This window comes from Polypterus senegalus, chromosome 8 (genome assembly GCF_016835505.1).
Source record: "Polypterus senegalus isolate Bchr_013 chromosome 8, ASM1683550v1, whole genome shotgun sequence".
Taxonomy (NCBI): domain Eukaryota; kingdom Metazoa; phylum Chordata; class Cladistia; order Polypteriformes; family Polypteridae; genus Polypterus; species Polypterus senegalus.
The window spans coordinates 144327717-144338403 of NC_053161.1; the positions used below are offsets into that span (position 1 = coordinate 144327717).

The 10687-nt window shown below is 39.5% G+C and overlaps 1 protein-coding gene across 1 annotated transcript in view; it reads left to right on the forward strand.

The window, feature by feature from the left end:
• csrp2 (cysteine and glycine-rich protein 2) overlaps positions 1–9242 on the forward strand; it is a 50343-nt gene extending 41101 nt beyond the window's left edge. The window contains exons 4-6 of the mRNA XM_039761885.1: positions 7072–7201; positions 8047–8140; positions 8324–9242. Of these exons, the coding sequence (XP_039617819.1) occupies positions 7072–7201; positions 8047–8140; positions 8324–8400 (301 nt within the window). The 3' untranslated portion in view covers positions 8401–9242. The remainder of the gene's footprint in view (positions 1–7071; positions 7202–8046; positions 8141–8323) is intronic.
• The last annotated feature ends 1445 nt before the right edge of the window (positions 9243–10687 follow it).

A 10687-nucleotide genomic window follows, 5' to 3' on the forward strand; every position in this document is an offset into this window, starting at 1 on the left:
AAATGCACAGCAGAGAGCCATTTATTTTAACCGCTGCTTGCTAGATAGCTTTCTTCGTCATTAGCAATGTTTCCTGTGAAATCCTCAAACTAGTTTAAAACTGGTATGGCTTAAACTGTCTTAATCATGACCAAATATTTCTCACAAAAGTGCAATGACCTGTACTTGACTTGGGATCAGCTGCTGGGTGGTTTCTCAGTTTTCTATCCATGCAAAGCTACAGTGCATTCTTTCAGAAATGCATTCTATGCAGTTAAAATTTTATAGATATGATGTGTAAGAGAATCGCACAACAGAAATCCAACCATTATAATAAGCTACCTCTGGAAAATTTATATCCCTCTGCATTTTGCATGCCACCTAAAAAAACTTAATCGGGGTATAAAGGAAGATTGTTTACAGTTGTTAAATTGGAATCTGTTACATGGCTGGTAAGAAACTATCATAGGCAGGGTAAAAGGTGGGGTGCCAGCTGAGTTACTAATCTTAACAGACGTTGGGGTGCCAGCCAGGTCCTTAATCTTAACTGAAGTACAGTCACACACCGGCAAAACTGAATCTGCTCTGGTTAGCAGTGTTTCTACTTCGGCTTGGGATTGCGAAACTGTCGTCTGTCTTAGGTCAAGTTCTGACATCTGGCTCCCTGCTGGCCAGGTTTTGGTAGTGTCAACGCCAGAGGAGATGGAGTGTTCTCAGATATGCAGAGCATAGTTGCGCATCTTCCTTCAGTGGCCCTCCAATGCTGCTGGAGAAAGAGGCAATACCATTCGCATCAGTGCCCCTTCTCATCCCGAGGTGGAATTGCTTGCCTCACCATAGCCAGGAAGGGTAATACCTAGATGTACATGTGACAAATCAGATTTGTTTTTCATAAAATTACAACAGAGGTGGCACTGTATGTACAGTATAAGGTGCTAGGGAGGAGTAAATGCATGCATTGAAAGTGTTTAGTTCTTTGGAAATATATGTTTAACGATTCAGGGATAAAGATATATAAAAAAATAAAAAACAAAGGAATTGAATGTATATGGAAGTGTGGTGAAGAATTGATGCACAGAAACAAGCAGTCCTATATGCCCTTAAAAAAACAAAAAAAAAAACTAATAGTCCTTTCTAACAGGCACCTGGATTTATTCTATCAGACATCTCCTAATGCCCACAGTAGAAGTACTGAAACCTCCTTGCATGAATGAGTGCTTCTCGCTGTCTTGTCGTCATTCTTTTCCATTTCATCCTACCTCACTGTTCACTGAAACTCCTTTTGTGCCAGACTAGCACTGATGGATCCTTACTCCCTGTACAGATGTCCATCCTTGTAATTCTTCACAAATCACAATCACTACAGCATTTATAAATGGTACTGCAAAATGCATGAAATATCCATATCTGTTGTGATTTGAAGCTGAAATTACTTTGTAAAACAGGAAGGACTTGGAATGCAGAAAAATGTTCCAGTTGACAATAATAAATGTACCTCCAAAGATTGTCTCAGAGTTTATTCCTTCCAGCAGGATTGAAAACAGAATGGAGTTGGTGTGAATTGGATGCATAAGTGCTTATGCTGCTCTGAATTGACATGTTGCAAATTAAATATGTGTTTGAAAAATCCTTTCACCAAACCTGGCCTGCAGGGCGCCAATTGATGAAGCTTGGTGTAGGTCTTTGAAACTAATTGGTTATAAAGTAAGCTTACTGTGCTAATGTAAACTGCTCAAACAAATTAAAGGAACACTTTGAAAACACATAAGATCTCAATGGGAAAAAGAAATCCTCCAGGATATCTATACTGATATAGACTGGGTAATGTGTTAGGAACGAAAGGATGCCACATCGTTTGATGGAAATGAAAATGATCAACCTACAGAGCCCTGAATTCAAAGACGCCCCAAAAATCGGAGTGAAAAATGATGTGGCAGGCTAGTCCATTTTTCCAAAATTGAATTGCAGCAACTCAAAATTGTACACAGCACTTTGTATGGCCCCTGTGTTCTTGTATACATGCCTGACAACATCGGTGCATGCTTTTAATGAGATGACAGATGGTGTTGTGGGGGATCTCCTCCCAGATCTGGACCAGGACATCACTGAGCTCCTGGACAGTCTGAGGTGCAACCTGGTGGCATTGGATGGACCAAAACATAATGTCCTAGAGGTGCTCCATTGGATTTAGGTCAGGAAAGTGTGGTGGTCAGTCAATGGTATCAATTCCTTCATCCTCCAGGAACTGCCTGCATACTCTCACCACATGAGGCCAGGAATTGTCGTGCACCAGGAGCCACTGTACCAGCATAGGGTCTGACAATGGGTCCAAGGATTTCATCCTGATACCTAATGGCAGCCAAGGTGCCTTTGTCAAGCCTGTAGCGGTCTGTGTGACCCTCCATGGATATGCCTCCCCAGACAATCATTAACCCACCACCAAACTGCTCATGCTGAATGATGTTACAGGCAGCATAATGTTCTCCGTGGCTTCTCCAGACCCTTTCACTTCTGTCACGTGCTCAGGGTGAACCTGCTCTCATCTGTAAAAGCACAGGGCACCAGTGGTGCATCTGCCAATTCTGGTATTCTATGGCGAATGCCAATCGAGCTGCATGCTGCTGGGCAGTGAGCTCAGGGCCCGTTAGAGGACATGGGGCCCTTGGGTCACCCTCATGAAGTCTTTCTGGTTGTTTGGTCAGAGACATTCACACCAGTGGCCTGCTGGAGGTCATTTTGTAGGGCTCTGGCAGTGCTCATCCTGTTCCTCCTTGCCCAAAGGAGCAGATACTGGTCCTGCTGATGGGTTATGGACCTTCTATGGCCCTCTCCAGCTCTCCTAGAGTAACTGCTTGTCTCCTAGAATCTCCTCCATGCCCTTGAGACTGTGCAGGGAGACACAGCAAACCTTCTGGCAATGACACGTGTTGATGTGCCATCCTGGAGAAGTTGGACTACCTGTGCAACCTCTGTAGGGTCCAGGTATCGCCTCATGCTACCAGTAGTGACACTGACTGTAGCCAAATGCAAAACTAGTGAAGAAACAGTCAGAAAAGATGAGGAGGGGAAAATGTCAGTGGCCTCCACCTGTTAAACCATTCCTGTTTTGGGGGTCATCTCATTGTTGCCCCTCTAGTGCATCTGTTGTTAATTTCATTAACACCACAGCAGCTGAAACTGATTAACAACCCCCTCTGCTACTAAACTGACCAGATTAATATCCCATAAGTTTCATTGACTTTATGCTATACACTGATTAAAAAGTGTTCCTTTAATTCTTTTGAGCAGTATAGTTTCTTCACTTGGCTTCCATACGTAACCTTGTATGCATCACATATTTAAGTAAGTTTACTGCTGTCGGTTGCACTGTGGGAAGTTGCTTGGGGATTTTTGCCAAGTAGGATTCTCTCCCTTAACCATTATGTATATGTCATGTGAAACTAAACTGTAATGCATAAGTACCATTACGTGTATTCCATAATGGCAGTTAGCTCTGAAATTTTGTAAAGGAACAGCAATACGAAGGTCAATTTTATTATCGCGTAGAGAGAGTACAGTGAGCTTGTGCATTGCTGTAGACCTTTCCTCATGCTGCATAGTGTTGCAAGCTCTCTTCATGCCTTCTACAAACCTTCAGTCTTCTATCGAGCATCTAGATGCCTATGTGTTTGTTTTGCAATCCAGTCAAATTGGTTCAAAATAAAAGATACTAAAAGGAAGAATACTGTGAAAGATGGGTTGCAGCTTTACATTAGGGTGATGACTGTTGTTTGTCCCAGGAAGGAATGGAATTTGTTTTGTAATATGTTGGGATGGTGGCACAGTATATGACTCTGCTGCCTTAGCTCTAGGAATGTAGAGTTTGAGTTTCATCCAAGGTACTTTCAATGTGTAGGTTGCATATTTATTAAAAAAAAAAAAAAAAAAAAAGTTGTAGATCTTTAAACAATTTTGACAGCAGCAGCAGTTTCCAGAATAATCATTTTGAGAAATCTATAGCCAATTGCACCAAGCAGCTTCTGTCTGCTGTACAGGAATCCAATATCAGATAGAGAAACCGTATGCACTATGGATATTTGTGCAAAATAAATAACTGGACCCGATCTGTCACTTGGACAACAGTAAGTTCGTAATTGGGAATGAAGAACACTCTTTATAAATTGCATATATAGAAACCATATTGTATGGTAATTAGTATCCCCATATTTGTAAAGTGATCAAGCTATGTTGTACACTGGAGATCCCGTTTAGGATGGTTTGAAATTTTTAGCAATTGATGTTTTAGTCTCCTGTCACATGATTTTGGTGGTGCTGTTGAATGTGAAGTCAACATGCAATATTGGTTTGAAGTTCTTTTTAGAATGTGACATTTTAGTGGGGGAAAAAACAAAACACAATTGAAACAAAAAGATGCTAGCATTGCCTGCTAATAGATGAATATATTAGACATTGCAGATATTATCTTTGTGGTATCGGATTCAGAATTATGGAACTTTGATCTTTAAAAACATACCCATATAATCTCAAAATACAGATTCATCCTATTGCATGTACAGTAGTTCAAATGTACCACTCCAGTAATGTGGAGAAGAGTGGTAGAAAGATGTGTGCAACTAAGCATGTAGAACTACATTTTTAGTTATTGCATCTCCAAGAATTTACTGGTGACATAACTGTGACACAAAGTAATACAGACCTGTAAGACAGGCTAGTTGGAGATTTGTTTAATAAATAATAGTTTTAGAAAACCATTAGACAAATAAAAATGCTGGCATGCAGTTGAAAATGTGAAGTTTAAATGAGAAATACCAAAGAATTTGTTCTAAATGGCTAAGTTTGTAGCGCATGTGTTGGCCTTGCTTTTAAAGAGTTTAGAAAAGTAAAGTGAGGCTTCATCCCTACTTTTTGGTCACTGTAGTAATTATGCAATATGTTTGATATGTAAACTCATCAGGAGGACTGTTAAATATTCACTGTAGTGACTGTTCACCTTAAAATTAATAATTCTATCATGCATAGCACAGAGCCAACAACTTCTCGCCAGGAAGCTTTGTTAATTTGTAGCAATACTTTCTGTGTAAAGGTTCAGACTCATTTAATACTGGTAGGCTTTGTAGCTTAATCTCTCTTAATCCCTACTAAACGTTGCTCACCGAAGACAAAGTTCTTTCACCTGCATTTGACTTCGGATCAGCTTCTGAGGGGATAACATCATTACCATAGAATGTTCTATTTAGTGTTAGATTTTATATTGTCAAGTAAACAAGCAGAAGGATAAAATGGCCTATTTTTACCACTTTGCTACAGACAGCAACATTTTCACTTGTGACTCTACGTAGTCCAATATTAAAATTCTGATTTTTATTGCCAGCTCACTGCTAGATTTGGAACTAACTTGACACGTTGCTTTGAAGTGATTGACCAAGTTAATTTTTTATGTGAACCTGCTGGATTATAGTTTAGTGGGATGTTGAGCAACCTGTACATTGTGAATTTGGGCAATTCTGTTAAATGTTGGGGTTGTCCTGTATCTGTTTTGGACATGTTTCTTGTTTACTTTTGCTTGGAGAACTCTGTTATGCTCCATGTTACAAGTACACCCAAAGTTGTTTTTTTTTTTTTTCTTTATTTTCAAAGGTTACTTTCACTACTTGCCTCAATGAACCTCCTATACAGTGCACTTGGTTTCCCTGAGTGTGTAGATTTGCTGTTCTTTCTACTCGTCTATTACCCACCACACAGTTATTAGTCATTAGTATTGCAGCTATAAACCTTGTTCACATGGCCCAAGAGGGGTGCAAGTCGGTCGCTGCCATGCTGCTGCCATATAATGTTGGATAACAAAATACATCAATAAGCCAATGTTTTTTGACCCTTCTGCATTTCTGCCTTGTTTTTTGATTTCTCATCCTAACCTGGACAGACACAGATACGGACCCACACACCCTATTCTTTTTAAGGTGAATAAGCTGATTTCTGTCCATTTTGGCTGTTACTGTTTTTTGGAAATATTTAGCATTAACATTTGCAGTGCATTACCTATTGGAACATATTTTATAGTGCATGTTGTAATAAAGTACACCCTCTTCTGGAAGGAAAAGTGAAATGCATCACAAACATTAGCACTGCTTTTATGAATCCCATACCAAATGGCATATAACAGATGTAGTAACGGGATGGACACACAGAAGTACAGACACCTTTTTTTTTTCTTTTTTTTATTATTAAGAGTCCTTTGTCCTTGGTCTGAAACACTAAATGTCACTTTGGATTAGATCAATATTGCTTACCTCAAAGATCCAATAGACTGCCTATGCCCAACAGTCCCATGTTAATGCAATTCTGTGTTTCATCCATCCATTTTTCTTAACCCACTTGTCCAGGGCAGGGTTGCATAGGTTACCCTAAGAGCATTCCAGTCATCCATTGACCAAACTTGTCTGCCTGACCTTAGAGGACAGAAAGAATATCAGGTTTGGACTTTGATGCCATCGGTTAAAATTACTGAAACCCCCACATTGTTTGGCTGCGACTCCTTCCTGTAGGAATTGTTGAATGTCACACTTGTACATTCTTGTTGCCAAGTGTGATTTCTTTCTCTGTCCTTGTTAAGTTACATGATTGCATTCTTTACATTTTATTTTGTAGTACTAGGGTGTTGTACTGTGTTAGCCATTGTGAATGTATTGAAGTCGAGCAAAATAACGCCTTGTATTGGCTAACTAAACAAATTTATAATATGCAAGCTTTCGAGGCAACTCGGGGCCCCTTCAGACAAGATGTGTGTACCATTGGCATGTGGCTAATTAAATGTGAAGGCGTTGTCCTTGATGACATTGTGTTATCACATTTGGTAGGCTGTAGGATTATTCATTTGTCAACATGCACATCATGACAAAACAGGCCTCCTTTTGTACCTTTTTTTTTTTTTTTTTTTTTAATTTTTATATAAAACTTTTCTGTTCTTAAACTACTACTGTCTCACTCTGGTAATATAACCATTTGGAAGGTTTTTTTTTTTTTCTTTTTTTCTTTAATACAGTTCCAGAGGAAGTTTGGCTAAATCTCAAACAAATTCTTGTTTCTTAACAGCATGGAAGATCAGAGGCCAACAAGCAGTGTAAACACTTCAAAGTTTGCTCAGAAGTTTGGTGGTGCAGATAAGTGTCCTCGATGTGGGAACTCTGTTTATGCTGCTGAGAAGGTACTTGGAGCTGGCAAGGTGAGCACTGGCTGATGCTTCTGCGCACATCTCCAGATTTTGCGGATTACTCTCTAAATGCAAGTTTAACAAATGTAAACCATTTAATGTGTTGGCCTCATTTGGCTGGCTTATAGCAATACAATACTTTGGACTGGTTTTGGTTCCCTGCTTCACATTACTCTGTAGCATTGTACGATTTCAAGACCTTTTAGTTCAGGACATATTTTTGGGTTTCTATCTAAGATGCACTTCTACTTTTAACTCCACTAGATTCTTTCTTGCACATCCAGCCACTATGCAGTGCCTGTTTCCTTTCAGTGAACCCCTTTATGTAATGAGGGTGGGGGGTGCACTGTGTGATAGGTGTGTAGCACTCCAACCCCCTTAGCTTGCTGCATTTTGTTTACACCTTCTCTTTCATAAGAATTTCTCTCCTTTTATTTAGTTCTGTTTCAAGATAAAATGGAGCAGTTAAAGATTCCTGACAACACGATCAAGGTTTTATTTTTGAATGCAAGCTTTGTGGACATTTTGCAGCTTATGCCTCAATCATTTGCCCTCGCTGACTCATTAAACCAAGTACATAAATGGACTGCGCATAAAGAATGCTTTGGAAAAGCCATTTATGATTGTAGTGGAAACCATATTTTAAAAATGAGCAATTGCAGACTCCTGGGTTTTATTTTACAAAGTTGTAGTGGAAAGCAGAGCTGTGCAGGACACATTCTTATGCTTTCATGCTGGATTATTTATTTAAAAATACCTGAGAGCGCAACGTTAGAATTGCATTGTAGAGTTGTTTTACAGGTGTTAAATGTAAATGTGTGGAGGTAAACTAAAGGTAAAGTAATGTTCTCTCTTAGCCTTGGCACAGAACTTGCTTCCGTTGTGCCAAATGTGGAAAGAGCCTGGAGTCTACCACCCAGACAGAAAAGGATGGAGAAATCTATTGTAAAAGTAAGTTGCATTATATTTTAGGTATTCCAGAGGGGGGGGGGATTCAAGGTAAAACACTAGTAGATACTAAAATGTCTCACGCGTTCATACACCAAGCCACCTTTTGTACTTCATGTATTTTCATCATTTTAGACTTTCAGAATAACTTCTGGTCTAATATTTTTTTTTATTTAAATTTCAAAGGTTGCTATGCCAAGAATTTTGGTCCCAAAGGGGTTGGATATGGACAAGGTGCTGGTGCTCTCATTCATGCAGAGTGAAGATTCTTCTCGGAGGCCAGTTACTGGAGGCCAGACATGGCCATGCCTTGTATTTGTACACAGTTACTGTGAACACCATGTGGCATTTTGCTTTATGCTGCTAAGTGGTTTGCAGCTTTTTTTGCATTTCCCTTTTGCTTTGGTCTAATCAAACAGTTGGCTTTTATCTTTTTGTACACACACTTGCACATAAACATTTTCAAAAGCATTTGCTCCCTTCGTGTAATCCTTTTTATGTGAATGTTTCTCGCTCTCCACTTATTGCACATTACAAGAAGATCGCAGGGAGTTTACCGTGTGTGTGTGTGTGTGTGCCCAGTTGTGTAAGTTGTGCACTTGATCCAGTGCTGCTAAATGCCCAGCTTCCATACTGCCACTTTAAGGGTAGGAGCTTCCAACATCTATCTTGAGATTAGCACAGTTGTTTAGAAATATAAAAGTACTCGCTCTGTCTGCGTCTCATCCGGGAGTTTCAGGGCATCGCTGGGCTTGATGGTATATTTGATGTCTTAATGTTTTAGTTGTGGAGAGTCAACATTTCCTACCCTTCAACCCCTCCTCCTCAGTCTAGCGGACATCAAGATTGAAGACTTGTGGAGCTCTGCTACCTTTACCTCTCATATTCTTTTTAAATGTATTCATTAGTTTATATTGTTTGTTACGCTCAAACTCCCACTTTGGATCTCTTAAGTGCTCCGTTTTGTATTTGCCACATGTTTTGGAGCCAACGTCATGTCCTCTTTTCTGTTTCTTGTTTTATAGCCATTTCTGTGTTCCCTTTTTTGTATTTGTTGAAATTTCAATAGAAATATAATTATATTAATAAAATACTGTATATAGTGGGTGTGTGTGTATATGAACATGTTTGTATGTATATACAGTTGCGTACAAGTTTTGACACCTCTGCCCAAAGTACATTTGAAAAAAAAAAACATTGCTACAATATTGACAAAGTAATGAAAACGAGTTTAGCTTTTAATGAAAATGTTAATCTACAGTTGGTTTATTTTAACTAAAAAAAAGTAACAAAGAATGTGGCATTTAATGTTTGGGGGTCAGTGCTCAGTAATGCCCCCTTAGAATTGCAACCATATTTATTTATTTATTTATTTATGTATTTTATGTAGACAGCTATGTGAGTCGTCTTCAGATCCATCCACAGATTTTCAAGGGTGAAGTCTGGGGGTCGAGTGCCATTTTCAAAACCTTCACCTTGCGTTTCATGAGGTACGGCCGTCCTATTTCTCGCCTTTAGTTTTCTGTATGACATTCTCCTCAAGGGATGTGTCCTCACACTTTTCTGAAAGTACTGCTTCTTTTTTTTCCTTCCCTTCCCTTTGTGATTATAGCTAAAGTTTGTGTTTTTTGTTTTTTTTTTAACTTGCATCTATCCACATCACATCTTAAGGAGATGCTTTGCATACTTTATAAATGTTTTCTGCGGGTAAGGTTACCTTCTGAGGCTTCTTCCATGAAGGCCAAGTCAGTAAAGTTTTACGTCAGACCAATGTGCCACTTGGCTTTGCCTTCCTGCACACCATACGAGGTGTGGTTCTGTCTGTCTTGGTCCATCATATCTCCACTTTCTCCATGACATGAGATTGCTAGCAGGAGCTCATGATATTTTTATAGCCTTCCCCATTAATCCATAAGCTTCAATTAGTTTAAGTTTCAGATTCTCATTCAGGTTCTTAGAGCCCATGGTGGCCAAGTGTTGCACAAAGTTTGCAGAGTCAAAGAATTTGATGAAGGTTATCAGCCGGCCATTCCTAATGCCGATCTTATTGAGTCTACTGCTGTGAATGAGGTAAGGGAGACCAAACAAACGTGTCCCGAGACTGTACACCTGAAAGGGGGCCCAAACATTTTACTTTTGGTTTTTACATTTTTCAGTTCATTAGATACATCACAACTTTTAACATTTTCATAAAAATGCCATTCTGTCAAACTTGAAGTTGGTAATATACTTTTAAATGTTAAGTAAAAAAAAAAAAGTAACTTGTCCAGGGCTGTCCAAACTTTTGCATGGAGCCGTGTATACGCTCACCAGCAGTGGAAACGAAATGCATGAAGACATTCAATTTGTATTGGAGCAGCTGATGGGACCCAAACCCCAGCTCAGTGGCAACAACAATATGGTGAAGGTGCCCACAGTGTGTTCTTCATGCCAGGTAGAAGTTGTCATGCACAGTACTTGCAGTTGACAGCTAGAGATGTGGTTCTGGATACCCGGGCTGTACGTCGAGACCAGTGCATCGACTAAATGGCCGTTTTAGCAGCAGCAGTG